This window comes from Trichogramma pretiosum, unplaced genomic scaffold (genome assembly GCF_000599845.2).
Source record: "Trichogramma pretiosum strain Unisexual culture from Peru unplaced genomic scaffold, Tpre_2.0 scaffold85, whole genome shotgun sequence".
In the NCBI taxonomy this organism is placed as follows: Eukaryota; Metazoa; Arthropoda; class Insecta; order Hymenoptera; family Trichogrammatidae; genus Trichogramma; species Trichogramma pretiosum.
This window is the reverse complement of record NW_019640935.1, coordinates 312,747-340,048: the sequence shown is the minus strand read 5'-3', so window position 1 is coordinate 340,048 and position 27,302 is coordinate 312,747. Positions and strand designations below refer to the sequence as shown.

The following is a 27,302-nucleotide window of genomic DNA, read 5'->3' as shown; positions in this document are numbered from 1 at the left end:
AACGAATATCAATGTAAAATATATTACAATTATATTTGATCTACATTATTTTTATCTCTCTAGTGTCTAGACTTAATAAATGGTACATTTTAATTAATATCGATAGAAAGTTTATCTTGCTCTGTCAGTTTCGATTCTAGACGTTAATTAAGCGAATGATTTTCAAGTAATGAACTAAGACTTTTGTATATCGTGTATGAATCTTGAATTTATAAAAATTCTAAAAAAATCTCTCAAAAATCACTTCTGAAAGGGAGAAAAAAGACATGTGAGAAATGTATATACTGGCAATTGTGAATCTTGTGCTCTAGCACGCACACTTGGGCCAAGTAAATCATGTACGTGCTTACCGCACATACACACAAGTATAATTGTCATGCATCAATATACTTGCACATTTAATGTATAAATACGTGTGAACGAAGAGGAGAGAGAGAGAGACGTAAGTGAGAGAGGGACAGAGAGAGAGAGAGAGACTAAGTTCCAATCGCGAAATGTCAAAGGTCAGCCAGATGAGATATTTCAAAAAGTCACGCCGCTCAAGCTCCGCGTTTCAGCTGCGTCGCTGATGATGATGACTGAATTGCAGTTGTAGACTTGACTACGTATTCGTCGCGACGTCAAGCCATAGACGCCGGTTTGATCTATCTTTCTGTGTTGCATTGTCGTACGGCCCATCAATTGACAATTGCCGGATCAGTCGCCCGAGCAGGTAAGATTGGTCCTTTAATAATTTACGAGCTCGCTCGACCTACCAGACGGGACATTTTTTTTATTTTCGCATTTTCCCCTTATCAATTTGTCTTGCAATTAATTCGATCGAGAATGTACCTTACCGATTTTTCAATTTAGATCGAGTAATTATCATTTTTTCATACCTTATGTTCGGCTACTTTCTGGACTCGTGTCGTTCATTTATCAAGCCAATTATTGTTTCGAAAATTCATCGCGCTAGCAGCAAACGTAAAATAAACGTTGGTCGTTTCTACCTTTAAAAATTCGATAAAGACAGTGAAACGATCTCGTATACTTTTTCAGCAGCTTGATTCAAGTCCGCGGCTCAGTGATTGCGTTTGCGTTGACTTTCGGTGCGTCGATCGATCGATGCGTTTGGGGGATCGTCGATGCGCTCGAGATACAGCCGAAACGTCGAACAAAACATTTTTTTTTGTAAATTTCATTCGCTCGATCGACGATAGTCCAACACGCATTGGAAATATTTGCACTTGAACGCTGCCAAACCTACATTCGATTTCTGTGGCACTATCAACTTCCGTTATAAGTTATCGCTGCGTCTGATACATTCTGACCCTCGTGAAAAAAGTCGTTGAATTTTCACGTATTATACGCAGAGAAGCATACGTATATATGCACACATACGTACGTATAATACTGCTGGCGCGTACTGTACGTATGTCCGCGTGACTTATCGGAACTCGGAGCCGCTGCATAGGATAATTAATAAAAACGATTTATTGAAAAAGCGGAAATTTTCCAATATGCAATTGCAGCTGCTGCTGCTGCTGCGGTTAGTAGCGAGCATAATCGATCGAGTTTCGTGGTATAGAGCTCGAGTCCGAGTCCGAGCGCGATCGCTGTGCTGTGCCGAGCAGCAAAAAATGTAAAATATATACTCGCTCGTCGCGTCTGGCCGGCTCCGCAAAAATTGCAATTACACGAAGACGGCGCAAACTTTGGCTTTTAGCTGGCAAAGACAATGTTTTATCGGCCTCCCGATACAGCATTATCAGCAATGTTGTTTTGATCGCTCGGCCGATAGCCCCTTTCGCTCGTGATATAATTGATGCAGGCACATACCTCGACGCGTCTCGAGCACGCGCCGATCGACTGTGTTTTCTCGAAAGTCCAGAAGCCCAACCGATAAGAATCGGTGCAATTGCTGCTTGGTACTCGTTGCAGGAGCTAGATCGCAGCCCCCTTTGTCCCGACGCTTCGACGGCAAAACTGGAGTCGCGCTCGTGCAGGTGCGCGCGCATGCAGCTGCAGAAAAGCCCGAAAACTCAATCGACGCAAGCCCAGTAAGTCCGGTCATTCACACGTCGTTCCTTGGTGCTTTCCGGCCAGAGAGAAAGAGAGAGAGAGCGTGCGAGGAATCATGTCACCGCCCGTGATCAAGAGGCACCAGTCGGAGCTGCAGCTCGAGTCCGTGGCTAAGCTGTCGAGCATACCGATCGTCGAGAGCGGCATCTACATCGCCAACAGCGTCTACGAGAAGATCAAGGTAAGCCAAGTACCGATTCTGGCCTGCTGCACGGACCTCCCCATACATAAGTTGGCAACTTTTTTTTTTTGCCCGCAGCGCTCGAACTTTCTCATGGGATGGGGCCTGGACACGGCCGAGCACTCGTTGGCCCTGGCCACGGGACCGGCGATAAGCGCCATGCACCTCATCGCCCTGCAGCCCATCATGACGATCGACCAATTGCTGTGTCGAGGCATCGACATGGTCGAGCAGCGCGTGCCAGCCGTCACCCTCTCGCCACAAATCGTGAGTCACTCGTTGTACCATCGCGAATATAATACGACAATTCGAGAGTCGCTGAGATTCTTTTTGTTGTCCTGTCCAGATGTACTGGAACACGAGAGAATACGTGAACAATAAATTCGTCAAGCCACTGCTCATCAGGGCGGACAGCGTGAAGATGATCGGCAGCCAAGCGGCCAGCGCAGCCGTCGACCGATTGAACGGCGCCATAGACGTGGCCGATCAGTACGTCGACCACTACCTGCCACCCGATCCCGCCGACAAGATCGCCGAGAGTAAGACCTTTTCATTCAACTTTTTTCTCCGCTCGCGGACAATTTGTTTTTTTCTTCTTCTTTTTTTTCGTCGCTTCTCTCCCTTCTCGTTCTCTCCTTTCTCCTTCTGTTCGCTTGGCTCTTTTTTTGCTCGGCTTTTCGGGCGATAAGTAGCAATTGCTAATGTACGAAATGAGAAAAGTAAAAATAAAGCAAGCTACGTCGAGCAGCTGATTATTTAGCGGATCTCTTTGTTTGTTGCACACGCGCTAATGGGTGTTACTCGACGCGACCACTCGCAGCCGACGTGACGGACTCGGCGGCCAAGAGCAGCGAGGAGACGAGCAAGGCGGTGCGCACGATCGAGCACGGGGCCCGATTCTCGCGCAAGCTCCAGAGGAGGCTGACCCGGCGCACCCTGGCCGAGGCGCGCGCCCTCAAGGAGCAGGGCACCGAGTGCATCCACGTGCTCCTCTACGTCGTCGAGCTGGTAAGACTAATGCACGCGAGTCGAAATAACGACAGTTGGCTGGATCACTCGCCCCCTATTGACTTTTTGTGCGACAGGTGGCGACCGACCCGAAACTGGCCATGCAGAAGGCCAAGGAGCTGTGGGCCTCGCTGAGCCTGCCCGAACCCGAGAACCAGGCCCGCCCGAAGAATCTCGAACAGCTGCTGGTGCTGTTCACCCGCGAGACGGCGCGCCGCCTCGTCCACCTGGTCAACGGCTCGTCGAGCTTGGCCGCCCGGGCCCCGGGACGCCTGGCTCACGCCCTCGTCAGAATCTCCCATCGGCTCGTCTCCATCTCCGAGCAGATACTCCAGGTTGTTAATCGATCACTCTCCGCTATCGTACGAAACGCCCTAAGAATCCTCAAGTCGCTTGGCCCACGCCACTACTCGCACCACACGCATCACTATCACCATCATAGCGAGAGCTCCTCCTCCTCCTCCTCCTCCTGCTCCTCCGCCTCGTCCTGCTCCAACTCGTCCAACCACAGCAACTCGTCCGATCTCAGCTCGTCCGACCGGAGCCTGGCCAGCTGCGAGAAGCGTAAGTTGAACTTTCGAAGTGACGGAGCTTGCGATGCTATTAGCTATAGCGGCTCTGCTGCTTCTGGCGGTCTGGTGACGACCGATAACAATTATCTCTCGCTCGTCGCTAAGATCAACATCATGCCCATCTCGAGGCTGCCCACCAAGATGTGGTCCTCCACCATCATCGAGGAGATCCAGTCGGAAATTAAAGGTAACATGAAGAACAATGAGCATCGGTTGAGGAACGGCGAGGGGATGAGGATCCAGCCCTCCTTGCCTCAGACCAAAGACAATAAAGCCATTCTCTGCTCGACTTCTCCGAATAAGGCTGGAAAACTGCCGGTTCGAAGCTTCCCTGGATACCATAACCGAGAGTCCAACGGACATTCCAAACAGAGTCCGCAGATAGAAAAGAGGATTCCCCTCTTGGCCAAAATCAAGCCAACATCTGCTATTAAGCAGAAAATTTAATCGACTCATTCCGTTTTCTGTTTTTCTTTCTTTTCTTTTTACGTTTTTTTTTCTTCATTCATCTTTTGTTTGGTAATTTTTTTTATCATTATTATTTGGGGATTAAGGAAATTTCATTAAAAAGTCTTGTAACATTGTTTCGTACTAAACACTGTAATGTGCATTTAATCATACGTTCGTGGCTCAATTATTTTTAATTTTTTTAAGTAAGTACTCAATGTACATTTGTGTTAATATTGGTATCGAAGAAATAAACATTTTTCATGTAACTTTTTGTCTTATTATTTATTCATTAAAACTAAACTCATTCATGTACGATCGAGCTTCTTTTTTTTTTAAATCAAAAGCAAAATTCAAAAGCAGGGACTTTATGGAGAAAATCGTTCTTTGTATTGCAGATAATTCCAATGGCCGGCAAGGTGGTCCGTAAAAAATTTAACGAGCGCATGAGCACCCTGAGATACGCAATTTACAGACTGAACTCGGCTACCAATCACTTTTTGGTATGTTCCAATTCTCTTCATCGATTATTATTCCCGAAAAAATTGACACGCCTAGATTTATCCTCTCGATGTATTTATAGGAGCAGATAGCAGCTTACTTGGCCGGGCGTCCCAAGTCATCAAAAAAAGGACTGCACTCTTCGGTTCGCCAATCGAATTACAACAATCATCTTACTAATGCGCAAAATTCGACAAAAAATGGCATCGATTAATGGATCACAAGCTGACCGATTTCAAACGCATCAATAATGAATTATCAAATTATCGAAGTTTTTAATTTTTTTTTTATATATCCTGGATCAATGTGAAAATTATTACTTTCTGGTACATTCAGAGGAGTCGTTACGCTATTTTCTAGGAATTTTTAGGATTAATTTTTCGATACACATTGTGAACAATTGTGCCTGTAGTGATAAGCTGAAAAAAAAATAAATAAAAATACGAGAGATGTAGCAATCAGGGTAATTTCGACCTTGGATTGTTTAAGTTAAATGAAAGAACAAACAAGTATAATGCAATTAATGATATTTTTACCGACGAGTAAATTTTGTAGCGAAACAAATCAATAAAATAATTCATAATTCTTAAGAAACGGCTCGAAGGCAATTCATTCGATCTTTCCTCGCGGAAAAGTGTTATTTTGCACATTATCTATCAGCGGAGTCTTACGACGGCTCTCGAGAAGAGGAAAATAATCTCCAGTGTGGTAATCTGTCTAGACAATTGTTAGACGCTCTTTCGGAAAAAAGCCCCGGCCAATAATTTCGATATTGTAGAAAAAGTTTCTCCGAACGAGAACTGCGAGAGAGCATCAGTGCAGCAGCAGTGGCAGCGAGTACACGTGACCGAGGTTCACAAAGTTTATCGCTCGAGAAGTTAGCATCTCGCAGAGAGAAAGACGATGTGCAGCGCATCGTCGATTATCACCAATTACGAGAGCGAGCGAGCGAGCGTACATTTTTTTTTCCTTTCATCTCTTTTCTACATCGACCTTTATCATACAGATGCTGCTATATAATATACATTTATGCCGGAGTCGCATAATTACAATTGCTCTCGTCTATAAAATTCATTACAATCTTGGCGATTCGTAGCCACGGAGAACGTGATGCGACACACGTAAGTTGCACGTGAGCTGGTAGTGATACGGTCCCAAGGAAATATTTCCCTTACCACACATTACACACAAAATAATTTGCATGACTCGATGATTAATCCGGCGTTGAAAATTAGATCGATTAATTATTGCGCCACGCGCGGCTAGATATCTACGTATCTGATCGGCACAAATTGTTTTGTTGTTGACGACGATTTCGCTGTGGCCCACTCAAAATATTTGACCAATCGAACTTTCAGAGCGGAGAGCTCGAGAGCGCGCATTTTTTTGCGCCTCCGCCAGCAGCAAGTAGCAATGACACGGACGGCTCATTCTGTCGCGTCATCGTGGCGTTTTCGTTTAAATAATAAATTCGCCCCTATAATCTATTAATGTCGGCGACTATGACGGGGACGACGTCTGTTGCGCGCCCATCGTATCGTATCTGCAGGGGGGTAACGAACTCGGCTACGAAGTCCGCGAAAACCACAGCTAGAGAGAGAGAAAGGGAGAAAATGTATCGAAGCGGGAAAGTTACCAGTACGCTACATTGGCCTACGTGTACGATAAGTTGGATACAAAAAGCTCTGCACACCGCCGAGCCGAGTTTCTATATACGTAAACGAGAGCTGCGGCCGCACACATGTGCACTCAGACGCACACACGCGCAGAGTTCGACATCGGGCTCGGTTGCACACACAGGCCATAATATTTCGCGCAAACGCCGTCGTGCGGAGATGCTCGCGCGCATGTCATACATGTAGGCCCCATACAGCCACTGACGCTATACTTACACATTCGCACGGCTGCACGCACGTACGTAGCACAGACAGACGGACGGACACACCGACGAGCGATCGGAGCGGAGACACAACAGGGAGCTCGGCTCACCGCGAGCCACTGCCTCGATAGCACCTCGAGTATCTGCTGTACGAGCGAACCTATCGCACACATCGCAGTGTCTGTAAACCCAAGAAGCAAACGTTTATTTTGACAGAGCCGACGACCACCGATCGCACAACAAATGTGAGTACTTAGTCGAGCATAGTCGCTTTTGATTACTTTGTTTCCAGAGGAAATTCGAATTAGAGTCGCAGCCAAGGGCATTGGTGTTGATACGTGTGCGTATATGCGTGTGCGAGCACGAGCACAGTAGACAATTTTTTGTACTCGTCCCTATACGATATACCGGTTCTCCCAGTTCAGGCACGCGTTGTCTTGGCTGAGGTACTCTATTGTGTAGCAACGACAATTAACGTATACCCTACGTTGTAAAAATCAATTTCCTATCTAACGCTTGCTCCGAAATAAACATTATCTCGCGAGTTTAATTTGTTCATTCAATGATTACCCGGTTGTTTAATCTTTCGAATTTCATTCGAGCCGATTACTTTCGTCGCTTTTGTCAGCAACAATTTTCATCGTGAAACTCGAGCGAAAGATGCGCAGAGCGCCGCTATAGTATCGTGAAAAATTAACACTTTTACTCGACGCTCGATAAGAAAATCGATTCTCGCTTTAATTATAAACATTCGCAGTCGCTTTGTCACGTGTCTCGCAATTTCTTTCGTTCGAGAGATGTACTCATTGTGTGCACGTGAAATTAAGAAATCGTTGCATGACAGGCAAAAATATTTGCCAAGGAATTTTACCTTTTTTTCTCTCGAATTTTATGGCTCTCAAATTATTGAAAAAAAAGTCTACATCAGGATGACTCGGGCATTTTGCAAAATATCCTACTTTTTTTAGCAAACCTACATAACATGTATGATGAGATTATATAAAATGCAACAAACGTTTCAGCTATGAAGTGTGTAATTGCCATTTATTGAAGTAACGATTTGCAGTTGTAGGACATTGGGCGTATTATTGAATCAGAAATGACAGCCAGCACGATGGAAGCGAGCCAACTGCCCCAGGTGGAGGTGGTGCATCGGGTCCTCGAGCTGCCGATGGTCGGTATCGCCTGCAACGCCTGGCTATCGACCTACTCGCGCGTCAAGGACTCCAATCAGCTGATCCACTGGACCCTGTCGATGGCCGAGTCGTCTCTGACGAGCGCGACCAAGACCGCCGCGCCCTACGCCAAGAAATTGGAGACGCCCATCAATTTCGTCGATCGCAATCTGTGCCGTGGCCTGGACAGCATCGAGCGGAACATACCCATTGTCAAGGAGACACCTGACATGGTGAGCGCGCGCCGACTATCATCGTGATTCGGCACTTTTTTCGCCTCTCTCAAGGCCATTGCCAATGAAACGCGTACATTTGACACAAATTTTAAATGGTCCCTCTTGCAGATTCTCGAGAACGCCTACATGACGGCCCTGGCGAAGATCCGGCCGGCCGTGTCGAGGATCAACTACGCCAACGAGTACCTGGCCTCGCGCACCGCCAGCATCCGCGACGTCAGCTGGAACAAGATGAACGAGCTGCTGGGCAGCCAGTACGGCACGGTGGCCGTCAGCGGACTCGACAACACGGCCTTCGCCCTGGAGATGCTCGTCGACAAGTACTTCCCGGCCGTGGAGGCCGTCGAGGAAAAGTTCCCGGCAACTGTGTCGGCCGAGGAGGACAGACTGCTGCACACGCTGCAAACGGTAGGCCGACTGTCGAACAAAACGGCGCGTCGGGTCTACGCGAACGTCGTGTACCGTCTGCGCACCCTCAGCAAGGACAACCTGCGCAGCTTCCTCTCGAGCCTCGTGGACTTTCTTAGGCTGGCCAATTACGTGCAGGCCATCGACGCGACGAAGCACCAGGTCACAACGGCAAAGGAGGCGACGACGACGACGACGACAACAGGTGCGACGAGCCCAGTCGGCAACGGCCGAGTCGAGGAGTCTAAGAGCGAATCGGCACCGGTACCAGCAGCAGCAGCAGCAGCGCCACAGAAGTCCGCCAACGGCAAGCAGAAACGGCAACAGCGCGACGGCGACGAGAAGCAGCAGCAGCAGCAACAGCAGCAGTAGACGAGTAGCGGGAGCCTGGCGGAGACGGAGCTCGAGGCCGAGCGCCACCCTCCTGGCCACCTGGCTGACCTTCTTCTGTCTGCTGGACGTCGGCCTGATACTGTTCGTGGCCCTGCACCTGGTGCCACCGCGAATCGCGAGTCCCCGGACGATCGCTGGACGCGAGCGCTGGACCCACCTCAAGTGGCGCTCGATCAGGCCCAAGGACCACTACAAGCTCGTCAGGCATCAGGGCTTGTGACCGCTTTACAGACCCCCTGCCATCTTCTTTCAATTTATAGTACCAATAAAAACAGCTAAATATAATAACGCATGAACTCGAAATTGACTTATGACATATATCATGCAATCGTTGAAAACATATTTTGACGTTTTTCGAAAACGATTCGTCCTTCAAGACTCTAATAATTTAAAATAACTATTTTAATATATAAGATATCATTTTTATACTCGATGATGTATATGTTGAATATTGTACGAAACATGTGACAGAATTTTGTGAATAAAAAAGACATTTTTTGTAAAAATACCTACGATGCATCATTTTTCCAATTCACGATGCGGATGCATCGTCGATGCACATACTAAGTAGCCGAGCGATTGCACCACGTTCAGCTCTGCATAGGAGCTATTTCATTTCACGATGTACACGTATGTATAGCGCATCGCGTGTACGATAGTCATCGTGCGTGTGCCGCTATTGCCACTACCGCTGCTGCTGTTGCCGCTATACTTGGATGAGTAATAAAGGCATTGCCAACTTGTAAGTTGCGATGATCTGACCCCCACGTCACGTAAATTCGCGAGCGCGTCTCTCCGAACTCATGAATTTGTGTGTTACATGTGTGTGTGCGTGCACTTAGCTCCTCGCTCGTCGTTCAATTTGCAGTGTCGTACAGTCGGGGCCAGTATATGGCTCGAGAAATCACTGATGGTCACACTGACTAGACGATCGTACGAATGAATGGAGCGAGATCGGGAAATTTTGGACGCATTCTTGAAATCACAATGACGGCGCGTAAAATAACTCGTAAAATAGACCCAATGAATGAGTGAATACACGCGCTCGATCGAATCTCGATCGTAGAGCTGGATCACGTCGAGCGAGCCGCACTGACGTACCGACAAATTGCACTGGCACGTGACGATTCGCATCTCCCAAGATCTACTCGGGACAGACCCAATTATATTGTTTCGAGAAATGCGTCACGGGCATATAATGAGAATTAGTAAGGATTTATATCAGCACGGCTACGTTATTATACGTCTGTAACGCGCGCGGAAATGATTCGCGGCAAGTTTTATGCACCGATAGCGAATGTCCACGTGTTAATATGCCGGCGCAGTCGAAATTGTGAAAATCATGCTGCGAGCGCCAATAATTCGAGCGACTTTCATCAGCATAGAGGTGAGTCAACCGGCGACCGGCCGCCGATTCGCGATTGACTCAGGGTATTTAAATAACGCATTATAGCACTGACTTGCTATATACTATAACACAGGCAGAGATAGGCTCTGTCATTCAGCGGCAGCGAAACTCAACATAGGTATATATAAACGTCGTGTAGTCGTGTGCTGTTATTACATTCGCGTACATTGCGCAGACCGTCGTCAGCTCGTATTAGCCAGTCGCCACTTACTACTCGTTCGTAACTGCCGCAACGTATCGTCGCTCTGCCCGAGAGTCTCGATATAATAAACGCACATCCATAAACGCATCAATTGACAAGTGCAACTACACGACTTCGGTTCAATCGACTCGTTTACTCGTTTAAAGGTAGGTTCGTATTGCGGCCCTTGGCCCTTTTCAGCTGTATACTTTTTTCGCGCAAAATATAATAAGCCGGGATAGGTGCCAACGCACATTTTTCTAACTGCACCACTGCTCGCTTTCATTTTTCCGTTCATTGCCAAAGTCTCTTGCTCCATACAACGAAATATTCGAGATAATTGTAAAAATTTCATCATTTCAAAGTGTCTTTCGTCAGTGCAACTTACTTTCAATTACGCCTAGCCGCAGTGCTGCGTATAACCTACAAATCAAAGTTTTTGCTTTGCGTTAAATTAATCGTGCAGACAGTCGCGCGTCTACCAGTGCTTTTTTATCAAGGCTTTTTCTTATCCTCCGTGCAAACTCGCTCCTCTTCTCCTTCCTCGACGACCGTTTTCTTCTCTCATCGCTGACGAGCTGTATTGTGGCATAACAAGTATTCATTGCTGACGAAATTATTTGCGCGTGATATTTCAAACGTAATAATACGTATGTAAGTACTCGGCTCGCAAATAATCGTATCCACGCATCTTTTTTATTGATTCAATCGTTATCGGCTAGACGTCTGACGAAAAACATCTAAATTTACCACTCTTATCTACAAAAATATTCGGTTCTCCTGTAGGTCAAGCTTACTTCGACCTGGCGCGTTTGACCGACCACTCGTAAAATAACTAAACGATCGATGACTTAATTCAATCAAAAGCACGCGCTGAACTCCAACTAACTTTTGTGAATTTTTCAGAACTTTGAACATGTCAGACCAATCGAAAGCTCAGGAAGCAGCGGGAGCGGCCGCAGCCGATTCGGCTGGAGGACCGAATTTCGAGGTGATCAATCGAGTTCGCAACATACCGGTCGTTCAGTCCGTCCTCGAGAGAACCGGCTCGACCTATTCCTACGTCAAGGACTCGCATCATCTCTTCAACTGGGCCCTGAACTACGCCGAGGCTGGATTGCACTACGCCACTGCGACCGCCGCACCGATCGCGGCACCGATCGCCAAGAAATTCGAGGGACAGATCAATTCCGTCGATCAGAAGCTCTGTCAAGGACTCGACATCGTTGAGCAAAAGATTCCCATGGTCAAGCAACCACCAACCCAGGTATGTACTACAAGTTTTAGCTCCAAAACTTAGCCTTCGCTTCGAGGAAATACTTAACGTTATGAACCTAATTTATGTCGAAAAAATAGATCTACGAAGCCGCGAAAAACGTGATGAATAGCTCGCTGCAACCGACCATCGAAAAGCTGACCAATGCCAAAGAATCCGCTACCAACCAGGCAACTCAACTGAAAGACATCAGCATCTCCAAAGCCAACGAGATCCTCAGCACGCACTACGGTGAAATGGCTCTGAAAGGCGTCGATAGCACGAGTGCCCTCGTGAATCGATTGTTGGATCATTACTTCCCTACCGTCGATGGTGAACAAGAACCACCAGGTAACGCACGATTTCGATTCTTAAATATCTCGACCCGTTATGAGCATTAAATTTCACAATTTTCTAAACGATTTCATTACGTTGCAGCGCCGGTATCAGCCGACGAAAACAAGGTACTGCATGCCGTACAGACTATCGGTCAGTTATCTACAAAGACGGCCAACTGCGTTTACCATTCCATTGCTGCTCAGTTGAAAACTGTAAAGAAGGAAGACGTCGCGAATTACATGTCCAGTGTCGTCTCGATCTTGCATCTGATTAATTTCGTCAATTTGGGACAAAAGGAGCCCGAACCAACACCCACGCAATCGGCCACGGACAAAACTGAAAATGGATCAAAATCGTGAATTGAAATTGCGTTTGACTAACGTTTTTACTTACGCAATAAAAAAAAATTTCACTCGTTATCGCTTGTAATATAAAATTAATTAATATTTGTGAATAAGTATAACACTTATTGGGAATTGTGATTTAGAATTTTTAAAAAAAAATTCCATTTTACAATGGATGGATGTCCGTTAAAATTTTCAATAGTCGTTATAAAATAATGTGAGTCAAAATTGTATACCAAACTTTTTCCAATTTTGTACATACAAACATCTAAATATTTTTGAACTTTTAATAAATATGGTATTTTGTATTTATAATAGTCTTACATTATTCACCTTGAATCAATTTACACGATTTGGATAAAATGATGATGAGTTATACATGAAAAATCCTCAAAAGATAAGCTTAGCACGAAAATGCTGTCAAGTTACATGCTACCAACTGTCACCTATCTCAGGTATTATGTTTATTTTTTCCGTCTGACGGGCCATTGTATTTGTATCAAGTGTTGACATCGCTTCTTGCACTCTTACCAACTTTCCAGCCAGAAATTATTTCGTAGGGTCGCGCTATGTGAGCGGTAAAGTTTGCTTTTGTTTACATGTGATATTCAGATCAACCACAATGTCGGAAGATAAAACCACTGTGTAAGTTGTGGCAATGCTTTATTGTTAAATAAATCCAAAACGTTAAATCTTTGACTTTAACGTCTAAATGTATAAATCGTGCTTGGAAAATTTCGTAAAAAATGCCAGTGATACAATGCCCAGTTTTAGGTTATTCGTTAACAAGCAACAATGATATTTACATATTGACTTTGTGTTATTTCTAGGGCAAAAGATTTGAAAGACGAAGAAAATGCTCCCCTTAACGGTATCAGTAAAGAAGAAAAACCACTTTCTGAAACCGCTAGTGAAACAAATAAAGAAACCATCGACCAAGAAAAACAAGAAAAACCAAATGGAAGGGCAAATATTGGGGAGAAGGGTAGTTGTTACTGGTGAGCATTTTAAAAATAAGTTATTTTGTTTTAATTGTTTTATTGAAACTTCTGATTATATTTTGTTTAGTGGCAAGGAAAGAAATCTCAATATTATAGAATTATTGTGTTCAAATTGTCGCAAATGGTTTCATGAGTCCTGCATTAGTTATCAACTGGGGAAGCTAGTACCATTTATGACCAATTATGTCTTTACTTGTAAAAATTGTTCGCAGACTGGTTTAGAAAGTTTCAAGAAAAATCAAGCTCGTAAGTAGAATGTTTTAGATAAATTAAAATCATAAAAATCATTTGATTCCAATACTTTTCATTTTTTTAGAATTCCCGCAAATGTGTGTTACTGCTATTGCCAATTTAATGCAAACCAGCATTAAAGAAAATACCAATAAAACAAAGTTTAATAAAGAGGCAGATATCATTCCTTTTATAGAAATGTATTGGGAAAGTTTAACAACTAAGTCAAGGAGAGTAACGCAGTCATGGCATTCTAGTGTAAATATAATTTTAAAAATCTTATTCATTCATAAAAAATTATATAATATGAATACATTTATTTCATTTTCAGATTCAAAAAGCTCTTTCAGGAAATCTTGAAATGCTATTTACAATAGATGACAACGGTCCTGAGCCATTGTACGGACTTAAAAATTCTGATTTAGTAAAAATTAAGCCTAATTATGAGGCTATGATGAAGGGAGGTATGTTAAAAATGACAGAGATAGGAGTGCAACAAGTTGGTACGTACAAATATTGGCAATATGCACTCAATACCTGAAAGCTTCAACTAAACCTCCACTGCTTACTACTCTTATATGAGTGCACAGCACCTAAATGCTTGTATGTTACTATTTTCTTTATCTCTTGAAGTTCAAAACTATATTAGTATAAATTTTATCTCAACCATTAGTACCAATTCTATACTTATTATAATTCCACTAATTTATCACACCATGTATATACAACTTGAAAAATTATATAGCTATATCTACCTTTATTTTATTGCTTCATGTAATTTTGCACATGCAGTGTGATGTTGTTCCATTGACACTGTTTTGCTTTCTACAAGTATACTAACTAAGGTGACATATTGCCTAACGGATACTAACTGACTTTGTGCTATATTCTAACTTTATAATCTCATATGAAATATTGTATTTTATTTAAACTTTTTGTAAAACTATAGGAATATTGTCAAATAATCGCGGCCGCAACGCCAAAAGAAAATTTCCTAATGAGGGTGTTGGTGGCCCAGGTGGTAAAAAAGGTCGTGGTTCTGACACAGTAGCACCAAAATTACCTGCCCATGGTTATCCCCTTGAACATCCTTGGAATAAAGATGGCTACAGATACATATTAGCTGAGCCTGATCCTCATGCACCTTTTAGACAAGTAAGTTCAAATAACATGTTTCATTATAATTATTAGATCAGCACATTTTTATTTACTTTTTTATAATAGGAATTTGATGAGAGTAGTGATTTGGCTGGTAAGCCAATTCCAGGGTGGTTATATAGACCTCTTAGTCCAAGTGTAGTTCTTCTTGCTCTGCATGACAGAGCATCTCAGTTGAAAGTTTCAGAAGATAGATTATCAGTCACAGGGGACAAAGGTTATTGTCTCATCAGGGCTACTCATTGTAAGTTAGCTATTCATAATTGTTGTATATACTAATGTGCTTGACAATTAAGCATTGCTTTATTCAATATTTTTATAGATGTCACCAGAGGTACATGGTACTGGGAGGCTACTATTAAGGACATGCCTGATAATTCAGCAACTAGAATTGGGTGGGGTCAAGAATATTCAAATTTACAAGCACCATTGGGATATGATCAGTTTGGTTACTCATGGAGATCAAGGTAATTGTGTAATTTCAATACACATTAAATAACTACTTGACTGAAATTACCTTTTTTTATATCTTAGAAAGGGAACTCGTTTTCATGAAAGTAGAGGTAAACATTATGGAGAAGGGTATGGAGAAAATGATGTGTTAGGTTTTCTTATTACATTGCCAGATAAATATCAGCCAAAACATTTACCTAAAGCATACAAAGATAGAGTGAGTTACTTAAATTCATCAAAAATATTAAAATTTTAACTAACGAAAATTAATAATTACTTTTAGCCTTTAGTCAAGTTCAAGAGTCATCTTTATTATGAGGATAAAGATAACTTACCTGAAGCTGTTAGTAAACTTAAACCTCTTCCTGGGAGTAAAATTATCTTTTATAAGAATGGTGTATCACAAGGTGAAGCCTTTGTAGACATTAATATTGGATCATATTATCCTAGCATATCCGTTTATAAATCAGCTACAGTCTCCGTTAATTTTGGCCCAAATTTCAAATTCCCACCAAAAGATATACCTTTCAAAGGGGTATGTTTAAATTTTCTTTGTAAAATTAAAATTCAACGTATTTATATACTTTATGTTCACAGGTTCATGAGAAAGCTGTGGAAAATATTGCTGAACAAACAATATCAGATTTGCTTTTCCTAACTGAAAATGAAGGAAAATTAAGATTAGATGCCTTTGCGTCTTGACACTAGTCAACAAAATATTTTCGATTTTGTGTAAAAATACTTTTGATTTTACTATTCTCGAGTATGTTCAAGAGGTGTATAATAATTGACTATGAGACTCCAAATTATTTTTATGTAACAATGTATTGTGCATGAGGATGAACTTTTTGTAAAATTTTCTTGATATTAAAATGCTCTGTTGTTATTGAAATATTTTTTGGTATATTTACATTAGAATTATGTACAGATTTTTGATCTTATAAACTATTTACCAAATCCACCTCTACAGTTAGGACTGGGTTTGACAATTTTATCTGAGTCATTCCATTGACTAGGAGTTTTGGCCTTGAAATTAAAAAAAAAATAATCAGAAAAAGTATTAAAAAATCATAAAATGTCAGAAACATTATACTCACAACTATAGATAAAGCATGTACACCATGCTGTAACTCATAGCTCAACAAAGAGTTAACCATTTGATGCCTCTATGAGAGAAAAGAAGATAATACGTTAAAAAATGCTAAATTAATAAAGAATATGTAGAACGATGTGGTAAATTTACTTTGAGAAGGGCTAAATCTGTAAATTTATCCGAAACAACGACAACTTTAAAGTGCGTTTCGGCGCCTTTGGGAACGTTATGCATGTAGGACTCATTGATTACGTCCATATGCGTGGGTGAAAAAGCTTCCTTCAATTTTTGTCTTATTACCGACTCGATCGGTTTTGACGAATCGGTCATGTTGCGAAGCAGTTGTTTGCAAACCGAATTATAACCTGAAAAAGACATTCGTAAAAGTTATCTCATGGTGCAACGTTGCGCAAAGCTCGAAAATCAAGTTAATTGCGATTTTAAACGGGTAATCGGCAAGTTTGTCGGGAAGTATCGAGGAGAGGAAAATTGTGGCCATGCCGTGACCGGCACTTGTTTAGACATTAATCACTCACCCAATACTTTCGGTGCCAAAAGTCTCAACATTTAATGTTGTTATAAAAGCGCGAATTCGCTGACCGGCTGCAAAGTCCAAGAAATACAAATTATTACTAGTTTATTCTAGATCCCTCAACAATGTACCAGTGCCAAACAATTCGAGCGCGAGCTTGTTTAATTTTGCTTGCAATTATGTACGCGGGCACGGCGTTGCGTTGAATGAATAGCAAGAAGTTCAACTCGCTGTCGTCTGCTGCTGTCCAACTCGCGTGTCACGTGGTACCTGCTCGCAGCTTTTGTAAACGACAGCCGAAGAGATACTCACATTCAATTAGAGTCTGTAAAATAATGCGCGGAAAAATATAGTCAAGTTCTGAGGAAAGGAGAGATGCAAAACAACAGTTTGATTAGTTTTCAATACTTTATTTGACATTGTTGTAATCGGACATTTGACATGAATAAAAATAATGTATAATTTAGATAATAAAAAATGGCATATCGCATCAAAACATTGCTCACAGAATAAAATAAAATCAATGAATGACTATTGGACTAGGAGATTTGAGAAATTCTTTCTCAAGATGAGCTATTTTGAGAAAATTTCCACGCTTATTATTAAGATTGTAGGCTCGATAGATACGATAAAATGTAGCACAAGAATTGACGTATTGTTATTGTTAATTATGTTTTTTTTTCGATTTGTTTTCTTAGCTTGTGATTCAATTATATCTGCGGACATGTGCATACGCTTATAAGACAGATCGTTGATCGTATCGCGACTTAACTTATCACTAGAGAAAATCCATAAGAAAATAGGTATTATGCAACTATCAGTTCGACTCGCTTTATTGCTAAAACAATCTCTCAACAATGTAACAAAATACGGATTCGCTTGTAGATTTTCAAACAAGTGACTCGATGTATTTAGTGATTTTCTTTAAACTTTGTAATCAAACAACATATTTACACACAACAGTTGCCGTATGCTCGGCGTCGACAGTCGACACAACAATTCAACTAATAGTATATATTATATTTTGTGTTATATATTATTTATATATAATTTGTTTTTCTTCGTACAGACCCCAGCAAGTTGTAGTCAGGGCATGAAAAAGATTTCGGTTTATAGTGAATTATTATTAGAAATTCAAAAGAGTCGTACGCAGAAAATTTTTGTATGTAATTTTTTATTTTCTTCTCAAATCGCATTTTGCTTGTAGTAGTAGTAGGCAGCTCAATATGAGCCAACGGGGTTTCTTTTACATGTACATCAATATACGCTCGGTTTATCAATTTTCCCTTTTTCAGTTTTCTTTTTTTTTTTCACATTCATCGTTATACGAACATAGCTTGAAATGCAAAAAATGTCTCCACACTGGTCCCCGTCGTATCCGCGATCGTCTAAGTCGGGACGCGAGTTTATACATCGAAATTTGAGTCAGGGCTGACGATCACGGAATACGAGGACCGTCAGATTTTACAGGAATACAAAAAGTTTTATAACGAGTTTCATTCTTTCTTTTTTTTTGTTGTAGTAAACCAAGCAATCGGCACGAATTTTATCTCTAAAAATTATCAACTATTTTAGTAAAAGTATTTCTTATTAAAATTAAGAAGTAAAAATATAATAATCGTATGATAATTTTCCTTATTGCTTTAGCACTTTGTTTTGTACAATTATTTACATAGCGCGGTTTTTGTGTTTGCATTGAAATCTTTTAGTTCATTTTCTGTTCATTTCTTTTTTTTCCACTTATTTCATCTTTTATCAATGACATAATAATACTAATACGTTCACACTGCCTGGTAAAAATGGCTCGGTTTTTTTTCGTCTAATAAAATCGAATGGACCCAAACAGTGAGTTAGACGCATCGACCAGGTCGGTGAATTTGATTGGAAATTTTTCAAACGATCGCACTCGGCGACCGGAAACAATTCCCGAATCGGTCGTACACGTCTTTCTCTGAATTGAAATTTACATTGGATTAATTTTTTTCCTTAATTCTAACGAAATCTCGACAAAAAATTATTATCCCATCATTACACAAACTAGCAACACCGTTCAGTCTCATGGTAAAGGCTTGTTTTCATTTTTCTTGTATTATTGATGAATTTTGAATTCTCACAATTGATACAATGATATAATTTACGCCTCGGTGTAATAATACGAAATTCTTAAAAATTAGTTGCGAATAACTAGCTAATTCTCTTTGCCTTGGCGTTTTTTAAACAAATCGATTATGCTTTGTTTTCTCAATACATTTTTTGTTTTTTTGTTTTCATCTTTTCAGCAACAGTTTATCACTACTGTATGGTTTTGGAAAAGACAAAAATGTCCTTAGAATAACTCCATTTAGGCGAATCGCTCATGCCGGATACTATCTCTTTCAAAGTTTTGAAAAATTCTGAAAAAACGTCACGATCTACAAATCGCTATTTAACTCTGTATTTATTTATAAGATATTTAATTTCGAAAACAACTGCAGCCACTTAGCCGAGAAGAAAAAGAAAATAAGATGAAGAATTTATCGGAATGGTTTCGGAAATTGAGTGAAAAAAACTTCCATCGTCAATGGGTCAAGAGCGACTCGCCTATATGATACGCATAGTGTATCGGTTTTTTTTCACGCCAAGCATTTTTAATCTGTTAAATCATTCGCACACATATTGTATAATATAAAAATGTGGAAAAATTTCAACTAGACGATATGTGTGGATATATGTGTGCGCGCGCGAGCTCTCAATAATTCCTTACTTTTATCGCCTTAAACAATATATGTATATTAAAAATTATCTATATAACAGAATATATATATGTATACATATGTGATCCATCGGTTGTAGAAATTGTATACGTACATATATATAATCCAGCACATCACATATGACAGTAATAGTCAAAGAATAACGGTTTCTTCTGATTTTGTTGTGAAACAAACGCACGCACGTAATTCAACGAGATACATTCGTACATCATCATCATTATCATCATCATCACGCGCGAATATAATACATCGATGATTCTTGTGATTCCGTCCGTTTCTCAATTAATATCACATATTCAAGCGCACGCATACATCTTCTTAAAAATGTAATTCTTAATCTTAATTATCGTTAGGTTTCTAAAGGCTGAGAGTAAAGCCGTAGCAGAAGAATAAAGGAAAAAATAATACGATAAATACACAGGCATTGCCATTTGTAGAGGTATGTTCGATGCAAAGGAGTTATTTTAGAGATATGTGTTGTTGTTGCCTTCCGTCCCTGCGGCGACGATCGAGAGCAGATTGAATTTTTGTTAATTACTCTGCTCCGCAGCTGCTGGTCGATGAGGATAGGCACTCGTCGATGCGCAGGGGGGCCATTATTGGTATTTTTTATTAGTCGGTCAATAGACGTAGATGTGCCTTAACTGGCTCTTGAGCTCCGGCGTCAAAGCGCAATTGTCCTCGGACTTTCTTCGGACAAGGCGACGCCAGCGTCCGCCGAGATTCTTCCGCAAACTTTTCAAGCCTTGCTGCCCATGTACGAGGTTGTCCTGCAATGACAAAAATGACCGATTGTTAATAATGATCTATCGTTTTCCAATGTGCAAGATTGTGTGTATGTGTGTGTTGTTTGAGGAAGAAAAAAAATGTATACGCGCGGGCACACATATTTATCGATTAGTTTTTATTTATATCCTCCTGCCTCGATGTCGTCTATAGGCAATGTAAAATACCTGACATGTAAAGAATAAAAAAAAGGTATGTCTGTATGCGCACCCCCGGAAGTATTGTAACGCACCGTCCACCGACTGAACTCTCACACACATAGACATTTGGGTGCGAGTGTGTGCGAGTCGGGTATACGTATATATATATTTGACATGGCTATAGCCAGCCGCGCTAAAGCAGCAGCCCCTGTTTCATTTTACGATCGATAAAGCCAGCCTGCAGTTCTCTTTATGTATACGCTATACATGTATATTGCGCGCGCCAGCTCCTCTCCTAGCTGGTCATTGAACTTTTGCTCATCCGAATATGTGTAAAATATGATTCAATTTAACGAGGACGAGAACGAGATGTCAGAAGCGCGCGAAATTCACTCGCGGAATCTCGGGCTTTTTTGCGCTCGAGCTTTTATGCTACATAACTCGGGCAGGCGTAAATATTTGCGTAAAGTTGAGCGAAGCGATTTTCGCGGCCGCGGCTCGTCGTAGTGCGTTGAACCTCGAGACTCATTGGCGTGTCAAGTGTCAAGCTCGAGCCGAGGGGCGTCCACGACGCCGTTTCGTTCCTCGGTGTATCGGCCGTGCAGAAAGAATAATACGTTTATGAGCTTTTATTGGCGCTAAGAGAGAGAAGAGAGAGAGAGAGAAAAAAAAGAGAGTGAGGCAGCAAAAAAGAACTCCATTCTATATATAGGAGCTGCAGGAGTTCTCGAAACGAAATTAGACGCTGTGCAAGATGCTGGTAGAGTCTGCGACAGTCATCGGGTATATATCAATTGACCGTCCAAGTCGTGGCTAGAGCTATGTAGCAGTGCTGTATATGTAATATAGGCGTTCGTTTAGGCCGGAAGTCGTCGAGGCGTGAATTTATAGGTCGCGCGAAAAGTCGTTGTCGTTTAAACGCAAAAGAGCTGCTGCTGCTGCTGTCGGATCTTTATTTTTTTTTTTGCCTCTCTTTTTTTGTTCGAGAAATTATAACGTAGAGCAGCGTGTCGTGCTTTTTCTCTCCTTCTCTTTCTCTCACTCTCCCTCCGACAGAAGCGTTATATTGGCTATTTTTACGAAACTCGAGTACTCTATTCGATATTTATTGTTCGTTTAATGTTTATGCATTTCCATTGGCGAGACAGCTGAGCAGCGGTAAGTGTACACGGAGCCGCATGAAATGTGTACGGTAAAATGACGACGACGCCTGTGCAGGCAGGCAGGCAAAAACTGGGCTTTGAGTTCTCGCGCGCGCTCGCTCGCTCACGAAAACACATCGGCGGGCAAACTGCTATTTATAATGTGATATGCCGCTATTGCTACTGACTGCTGCTGCTGCTGCTGCCATTGCTGCAGCCATGTGAGCTGTGTGCTTGTGTGTGTGTGCCTCGCTGAGTTTCGATATAATCAGACGAGGTCACGAATGTATTTATACAGGTTTGCGTATAATATTGGCCATTCTTTTTTTCTTCTTCTCCTTTTTCTCTCGAATTACTGGGAAAAAAAGAGGAATCTTTTAATCGCGACGAGCGCGTCTTTTCCTCTCGGCGGCGTTAAATAATTTTTGTATTTTTTTTTCGTGCTTCTCTTTCTCGAACGACTCTCACAGCCGAGAGTCAGCGTCGTCGAATCACCTTCGCAGTCGCACACAAACATGCATATATACATACGCACACTCATCTCTCCGTCTTTCTCGCTCGCTTATATACCCGCCACCGCCGCTCTTTTCTCTCGATTCTATTCCAGTCGTCGTGCGTCTATATATATATATAGGTGTATTCACGCTTATGTACATGTTATAGAGGTATATATCGTGCTTTGCCTCCGCATGCATATAACGCGCGCGTGAGTATGCTATATATCGAGCTCGACGCGACTTACGTAAAACGACAAAAATGTCTCTCTCTCTCTCTCACTCTGGCTGGCCGAGCATAAGTCGAGGCTTCGAGCTACGATGACATTTGCGCTTATTATATTGCCACGAGTTAAAAACGATCCGATGCATTCTCTCGCCTACGCTGGAAAAACCATGTCAAAAAGTCGCGAATGCGGCGCTACTCGTGCATGAGGCACGGGTCACGACTCAGCTTAGAGATGTATAACTAATACGGTCGCGATCAGACTTTCGGTAGACCAAGTCGGAGCTATTCGATGCACGAGCCGCGAGTATTACGAGTACATTGCGAGCCGACGCGACCAGGTGAACGTGTGCGCGGCTGTAATCGCCCTGACCGAATTAGCCGTTTGAGCGCGTTCGGACGGATATTTTTTCTCTCTCAAAAGTGTCTCTCATCGGGTATAGGCATACTTGCTGCTATGTAGCTAATGTTTAGAGAAAAAAACGCATTGTAAAAGCGCGAGGAGATGCGATTCGCGACACGTCGCATGCACGTATATATTTTTTATTATAAAAGACACGAGACCGTTGCAACGAGAGTGTGCATGTGTTGAAAAGAGAGAGAAAGAGACTGTTGCTATACGTACGGCGCAAAGCGGCAACACTGCCTCGACTTGCAGCTCGTTGACTATATCTCGCACACACACACTTATACATAGCAGCATATAGCATATACTTGCTATACCGATGATGTATTATATATATGCTTTACTCGTATTATACACATAGCCGATTGTGTTTAGGATGTTTCTTCACGACTGCCTGCTCGGTCTTTTTCTCTCTCTTCGTCTCTTTCCCTCTGTCTCGGGGGCTTATTTTTCACGAGAAGGGATCTTGTCTCGCTCGCTCGTTCGCATATATAGCTGCGCGCACTAATCCTCGATACAAAGCATTTAATCCGCGCGCGCGCGCCTCGTCGGATCGTCTCTCAAAAGTTTCTCGCTTTTTGCCCAATGCCATTGGAAGATTAAAGCGTCGTCGCGCTTGGACTATATAGTAGCAAGTTACATACGACAAGACCGAACGACGGCGCGAAGCATCGCAAGAAAGTTTCCGCGTTATGTCACCATCCCCCCGGAAGTGGATCGCAACTTGCAAATTGAATTTTCCTTGAAAGTGTATCGCGCGCGAATCAGCAGCTGCGCCACACACACATGTGTAACCCTTGCAATACGAGCTTGTGGAAGTGTGTTACACGTTGACACATGACCTTTGAAGAATGAAAATGAGCAAAAGCACGAGAGAAAGAGAGAGAAAGTCAAGGGACGAACGAGTCGATAGACAGGAGAGTGAGAAGGAAAAAAGAATTATATAGGCGATCGAGCGAGTAGCGAGCTTTGTCCTCGAGACTGCTCTGAGGTGATTAAACGTATGTACGTCGTGCAAAAGCACATAGGAATATAGCCGAGCCACATGTGTAAATATCGCGTCGGCGATAAATGCCTGCCTCGGCTTAATATACCGACGCACACATTCGCACACGCGTGTACAATATAGCGTACGACATGGACATTAGATTGCGTGATTCGGAGCCATATAATTCGTTATTAAAAAATCATAATAACGCGCCCGAGCCGATCCATGTACGTATGCGCAAATAACAAGAGAGCTGGAGAAATCGTAACGGACACGTGCAAACTACTGCCCTTCCCCCGCACTCGAATTTACGAGGGGGCGACACCAAAATTTCGTGTACGATATAAACCGGCGATCGAGGCTCTTTCAGCTCCTTATCAACAGTACGTTCATCGTTGCTATTTGGACTTTGATAAAAGAATTCAATTTATTACATAAAAATGGTATCTTATCGCGGCTCGCGATCGCCCCGAGAGATGCGGACGTAGCTGACAAGTGGATGCGGCGCACATCAACCATATATAGAGGCAAGCTTTTTTTGTTATCGACACCGGCTACAATACGGACGCTATACTACTTTTTTCGCAATAGCAACCGTTCGCTACAATTCCATGGTAGCAATTATGCTCGGTGCGAGTCACGAGCGAGTAATGTCTTGGCGCGCGCGTAAACAAATATACAAGTTGGCCGCGAGTCGTGCGCGGCTCGACCAATGAGCGCGACGAGTTGCGCGCTTAGGCTGCTTAGGCGCCAACTTCGAAAGTCAAAGCGATTCCAGAGAAACCGTGTGGAAGCAACGGCAGCTGTGTATGTTGTTTTTTTCTCCTTCTACTAGAGCCCGAGCGCGCGCACGAGAGAGAGAGAGAGAGAGAAAGTACTGCTATAATCATAGCTGGGGGCCGCGCCGAGAGGCTTGTCGTCGTACAGCAAAGGTCATCGTTTCGCAATGCTTTCTCGCTCTCGTTTCGTTCGAGCTTTTTCATGCATATAATAGCTCGCAACTGTATATAGCAGCTACGACGTTTCAAAACAAGCAGGCCACGCTTTGCCCAACCGAAAGCTTCCGCAGTTAAGCTCGGCACGGCAGCTCGTATATTATGTTAATGCGCTTGGCTAGAGCAAAACAGGCCCACGCGGGTCGATCTATCTGGGTTACAGTCGTATGGCGCAGCAGGACGAAGGAAGGAGTTGCGATCACGACCTCTTGGCTGCAGGAGGGGAAGTTAGGGGCTCGGGGGAGGCGTAGTAGTAGTAGTAGTAAAGTCCCAGTCACGCGAAGGATCGCTTTTGACCCACATTCGAATCCGACTTGTTATATAGGTGTGCGCGAGCTAACAAAGGACTGTATGTCGTGTGTTGGTAAGATGAAGACAGGAAAAAAAGGTACTAACCTGATCGTTGTACATCTCGAACGTCGGTGGCTTGTACTTGGTCGGTGGAAAAGGCGGTGGAAACTGCCAAATGCAATCCGGTCTTTCCTGCTGCTGCTGCTGATTCGTGCCATTCTGCGACTGCGAGGCAGCGGCGTACAGCATCGACGTCGTGTTGTTGTTGTTGTTATTGTTGTTGTTATTGTTGCAGGTGTTGTTGTTGTCCTGCTGTAGAGCAGCGGCAGCTTGGATGGAGGCGGCGACGAAAGCCGCGTCTCTGATGCAGTTGCCGTTGATGTTCTTGGCGTTGGCGTTGGCCGCGTCGAGGCTGAGCGAGCTCACGCTCATGGCGCGATTGACAATGCCACCGGTCTCGACGTCGCAGCTCTGGCTGTTGACGACGTTGTTGCCGTTGACGTTGGCCGCCGCGGCCATCTGGGCGTCCTCGCGCTTTCTCAGCTTGCTGCGGACAAGCCGAATGGCTATCATCGTACCGTTGCTACCGACCATCTTTCTGTACTTGAGGTACAGCCTCGTGAGCTTCTTCGCCGCGTTAGCCGAAATTTTGACGATTCGAGTCCTAGACTATAAATCGCGTCCTGCACGATTTTTTTTATATATATTCGATATAATATATCTCGCGGCTTTTTTGTTTTCGTTTATAGTCAGAGCGGAGCCCGGACTTGTCACTGTATAATTTTTAAACGTTTGTTTTGTTTACAAATGTTAGTCGACTTTTCTGCCGCGAGCACTAGCCTTTTAACTCGACGCACTCAACTGGCCTTTAAACTCGTAACTTTTATGTTTATATCACAGCTCGATGTGGCGCGGCGCGATCCCAACGCTCTCGGGAATACGCCGAACTGACTTCTTCTTGACTAAGTGACTAGTTTTTGTGCGAACTGGACAATTTGCTTGTCCTATACATACGGCACACGACTCAGTTTAAGTACGCGTATATGTATGAACTTTAGTATTTGGTTTCTAGTTAATGGTATGTGTAAGTGTGTGTGTGTGTGTTGTGGTTGAGCACAGAGAAAACAACGACGGCGAGACACTGTAATTACTCGTATATATCGCCTATCGCCGAGAGGAAAGCTGACACTCAAAGTCACACGCACGTTCAATTCACATACACAGAGATATCGATGCGGGGCCTATTGTCAAATAGGCGCGTTTTGTTTTGCTTGTCGTCCCGTTGAGCTTCGACCGAATCGGAGCGGGCCAACTTGTGCTTCTACTGTATAGCTGTTTGCCGGTACGACACGTACGACAATTGGCTCGTCAAAATTATGTATACAAATACAAGAGGAGCCAAGCTGCAAATTTGCCGATGGGTTGTCAGCGACGAGGGACGAGCGAGCGAATAGTAGTAGTAGTAGTAGTAGTAGCCGTTACAATGAACGCGTGTGCCGCTGCTGCTGCTGTTGTATAGACGCTCGTTCGTATCGTACCGCCAGCCCGAGCCGACTAAATGCGCTCGAGTCTCTGAGGCGGCGCTTGCTCCAAACGTTCCTCTTATAATATCGGCCTGGCCGCGCCGCGTTATCCCCACTCGACGGGGCCGCCGCCGCCGCCGCGCGCACCGCAAAAGCGCAAAACGAGCTCGCAGCGGCTATGACGTTCGACGCGCTCGATACGCTACAAGCTCGCTATACCTGTATATAGGCGCTTCCACGAGTGGGAGAAAACGACGCGTGCCTGATACAACTGCAACTACTACTCACCACTACAACTACTCACCACTACTACAGCTGCACAATTGTGCTCGTGACAACTATTTTATTGCAACTATTTAACCAACTGGCGGTTTTTCCTCGTTTCATTCTCTCTCTTTTTTTTTCTGTTAATTCATTCTCTCATTTCAAGTCGTCGTACCCGCAAAGATAAAAACCAAAAAAGCACGTGACGCGATTTATTATTTATTTGCGCTGATCGATCGAACGTAAGAATTTAATGTATTTTTTGCGCGATTTTAATCGATGTGTAGCCATAATGAACGAAAGATGCGATAACAAAAATGAAAAAAAAAACCTCGACAGTTGAATCAACTTGCGCGCCCGGCAAATCATATCTGTAAAATACCTTTTTTTTTGTTGTGTTATCGTCGCTATTATTATACTACGATCTGACTCGACGGT

The 27,302-nt window shown here is 43.1% G+C and overlaps 7 protein-coding genes across 18 annotated transcripts in view; 5 read left to right on the top strand and 2 right to left on the bottom strand.

The window, feature by feature from the left end:
- The first annotated feature begins 468 nt into the window (after positions 1–468).
- On the top strand, positions 469–5,360 carry LOC106659269 (lipid storage droplets surface-binding protein 1). Of its 2 annotated transcripts, none has more exons than XM_023457816.1 (8): positions 469–712; positions 1,921–2,242; positions 2,321–2,509; positions 2,589–2,781; positions 2,991–3,250; positions 3,328–3,585; positions 4,668–4,772; positions 4,853–5,360. In XM_023457816.1, exons 2-8 carry the CDS (start codon positions 2,117–2,119, stop codon positions 4,982–4,984), a joined length of 1,263 nt encoding a protein of 420 aa, XP_023313584.1. In that variant the 5' UTR covers positions 469–712; positions 1,921–2,116; the 3' UTR covers positions 4,985–5,360. The 2 variants fall into 2 exon arrangements, with proteins under 2 accessions (XP_023313584.1, XP_014237191.1); XM_014381705.2 differs by having other exon boundaries at positions 490–712; positions 3,063–3,250.
- Positions 3,594–4,661, top strand: LOC111693349. Its single transcript, XM_023457817.1, has 2 exons — positions 3,594–3,814; positions 3,928–4,661. Exon 2 carries the CDS (start codon positions 3,937–3,939, stop codon positions 4,267–4,269), a length of 333 nt encoding a protein of 110 aa, XP_023313585.1. The 5' UTR covers positions 3,594–3,814; positions 3,928–3,936; the 3' UTR covers positions 4,270–4,661.
- Positions 5,361–6,469: 1,109 nt separating the features above from the next.
- LOC106659312 (lipid storage droplets surface-binding protein 2-like) lies at positions 6,470–9,369 on the top strand. The gene is made up of 3 exons (XM_014381779.2): positions 6,470–6,894; positions 7,716–8,057; positions 8,169–9,369. Exons 2-3 carry the CDS (start codon positions 7,749–7,751, stop codon positions 8,838–8,840), a joined length of 981 nt encoding a protein of 326 aa, XP_014237265.1. The 5' UTR covers positions 6,470–6,894; positions 7,716–7,748; the 3' UTR covers positions 8,841–9,369.
- Positions 9,370–10,334: 965 nt separating this feature from the next.
- Positions 10,335–12,700, top strand: LOC106659314 (lipid storage droplets surface-binding protein 2-like). 3 transcript variants are annotated; one of them, XM_023457820.1, is made up of 4 exons: positions 10,335–10,621; positions 11,357–11,717; positions 11,807–12,056; positions 12,144–12,700. In XM_023457820.1, exons 2-4 carry the CDS (start codon positions 11,367–11,369, stop codon positions 12,401–12,403), a joined length of 861 nt encoding a protein of 286 aa, XP_023313588.1. In that variant the 5' UTR covers positions 10,335–10,621; positions 11,357–11,366; the 3' UTR covers positions 12,404–12,700. The 3 variants fall into 3 exon arrangements, with proteins under 3 accessions (XP_023313588.1, XP_014237266.1, XP_014237267.1); XM_014381780.2 differs by having other exon boundaries at positions 10,336–10,617; XM_014381781.2 differs by lacking the exon at positions 10,335–10,621 and adding an exon at positions 11,084–11,104.
- Positions 12,701–12,932: 232 nt separating this feature from the next.
- LOC106659301 (set1/Ash2 histone methyltransferase complex subunit ASH2) lies at positions 12,933–16,050 on the top strand. Of its 2 annotated transcripts, none has more exons than XM_014381758.2 (11): positions 12,933–13,033; positions 13,219–13,386; positions 13,457–13,635; positions 13,706–13,878; positions 13,952–14,123; positions 14,570–14,775; positions 14,845–15,022; positions 15,101–15,245; positions 15,313–15,448; positions 15,515–15,766; positions 15,829–16,050. In XM_014381758.2, the coding sequence occupies exons 1-11, from the start codon at positions 13,011–13,013 to the stop codon at positions 15,931–15,933; spliced, it is 1,737 nt and encodes a 578-aa protein (XP_014237244.1). In that variant the 5' UTR covers positions 12,933–13,010; the 3' UTR covers positions 15,934–16,050. The 2 variants fall into 2 exon arrangements, with proteins under 2 accessions (XP_014237244.1, XP_014237245.1); XM_014381759.2 differs by having other exon boundaries at positions 13,952–14,084; positions 15,829–16,048.
- LOC106659304 (bolA-like protein DDB_G0274169) lies at positions 16,038–17,574 on the bottom strand. Of its 2 annotated transcripts, none has more exons than XM_014381769.2 (4): positions 16,861–17,574; positions 16,475–16,689; positions 16,329–16,397; positions 16,038–16,257 (listed from the first exon to the last, which is right to left on the bottom strand). In XM_014381769.2, the coding sequence occupies exons 1-4, from the start codon at positions 16,889–16,891 to the stop codon at positions 16,177–16,179; spliced, it is 396 nt and encodes a 131-aa protein (XP_014237255.1). In that variant the 5' UTR covers positions 16,892–17,574; the 3' UTR covers positions 16,038–16,176. The 2 variants fall into 2 exon arrangements, with proteins under 2 accessions (XP_014237255.1, XP_023313589.1); XM_023457821.1 differs by having other exon boundaries at positions 16,475–16,693; positions 16,865–17,574.
- Positions 17,575–18,372: 798 nt separating this feature from the next.
- The window catches only part of LOC106659302 (putative uncharacterized protein DDB_G0274535), a 71,127-nt gene continuing 62,197 nt past the window's right edge, over positions 18,373–27,302 (bottom strand). For all 7 annotated transcript variants that reach the window (XM_014381760.2, XM_014381764.2, XM_014381765.2 and 4 more), the window contains 2 exons: positions 25,183–25,624; positions 18,373–20,379 (listed from right to left, as the gene is read on the bottom strand). In XM_014381760.2, coding sequence (XP_014237246.1) covers positions 20,230–20,379; positions 25,183–25,624 — 592 coding nt within the window. In that variant the 3' untranslated portion in view covers positions 18,373–20,229. The remainder of the gene's footprint in view (positions 20,380–25,182; positions 25,625–27,302) is intronic.

What these genes read in the sequence shown, in the direction of transcription:
- LOC106659269 (XM_023457816.1), top strand. Translation starts at nt 2,117, where the DNA reads ATGTCACCGCCCGTGATCAAGAGGCACCAGTCGGAGCTGCAGCTCGAG. An exon ending in TCACCCTCTCGCCACAAATC is followed by an intron (nt 2,510 to 2,588) that starts GTGAGTCACTCG and finishes TGTCCTGTCCAG; the next exon opens with ATGTACTGGAACACGAGAGA. An exon ending in CGGCTACCAATCACTTTTTG is followed by an intron (nt 4,773 to 4,852) that starts GTATGTTCCAAT and finishes ATGTATTTATAG; the next exon opens with GAGCAGATAGCAGCTTACTT.
- LOC111693349 (XM_023457817.1), top strand. Translation starts at nt 3,937, where the DNA reads ATGCCCATCTCGAGGCTGCCCACCAAGATGTGGTCCTCCACCATCATC.
- LOC106659312 (XM_014381779.2), top strand. Translation starts at nt 7,749, where the DNA reads ATGACAGCCAGCACGATGGAAGCGAGCCAACTGCCCCAGGTGGAGGTG. An exon ending in TCAAGGAGACACCTGACATG is followed by an intron (nt 8,058 to 8,168) that starts GTGAGCGCGCGC and finishes TCCCTCTTGCAG; the next exon opens with ATTCTCGAGAACGCCTACAT.
- LOC106659314 (XM_023457820.1), top strand. Translation starts at nt 11,367, where the DNA reads ATGTCAGACCAATCGAAAGCTCAGGAAGCAGCGGGAGCGGCCGCAGCC. An exon ending in TCAAGCAACCACCAACCCAG is followed by an intron (nt 11,718 to 11,806) that starts GTATGTACTACA and finishes TCGAAAAAATAG; the next exon opens with ATCTACGAAGCCGCGAAAAA. An exon ending in TGGTGAACAAGAACCACCAG is followed by an intron (nt 12,057 to 12,143) that starts GTAACGCACGAT and finishes ATTACGTTGCAG; the next exon opens with CGCCGGTATCAGCCGACGAA.
- LOC106659301 (XM_014381758.2), top strand. Translation starts at nt 13,011, where the DNA reads ATGTCGGAAGATAAAACCACTGT. An exon ending in GAGAAGGGTAGTTGTTACTG is followed by an intron (nt 13,387 to 13,456) that starts GTGAGCATTTTA and finishes TATTTTGTTTAG; the next exon opens with TGGCAAGGAAAGAAATCTCA. An exon ending in AAGATATACCTTTCAAAGGG is followed by an intron (nt 15,767 to 15,828) that starts GTATGTTTAAAT and finishes TTATGTTCACAG; the next exon opens with GTTCATGAGAAAGCTGTGGA.
- LOC106659304 (XM_014381769.2), bottom strand. Translation starts at nt 16,891, where the DNA reads ATGTTGAGACTTTTGGCACCGAAAGTATTGG. An exon ending in TTTGGCACCGAAAGTATTGG is followed by an intron (nt 16,690 to 16,860) that starts GTGAGTGATTAA and finishes TGTCTTTTTCAG; the next exon opens with GTTATAATTCGGTTTGCAAA. An exon ending in CAGATTTAGCCCTTCTCAAA is followed by an intron (nt 16,398 to 16,474) that starts GTAAATTTACCA and finishes TTTCTCTCATAG; the next exon opens with AGGCATCAAATGGTTAACTC.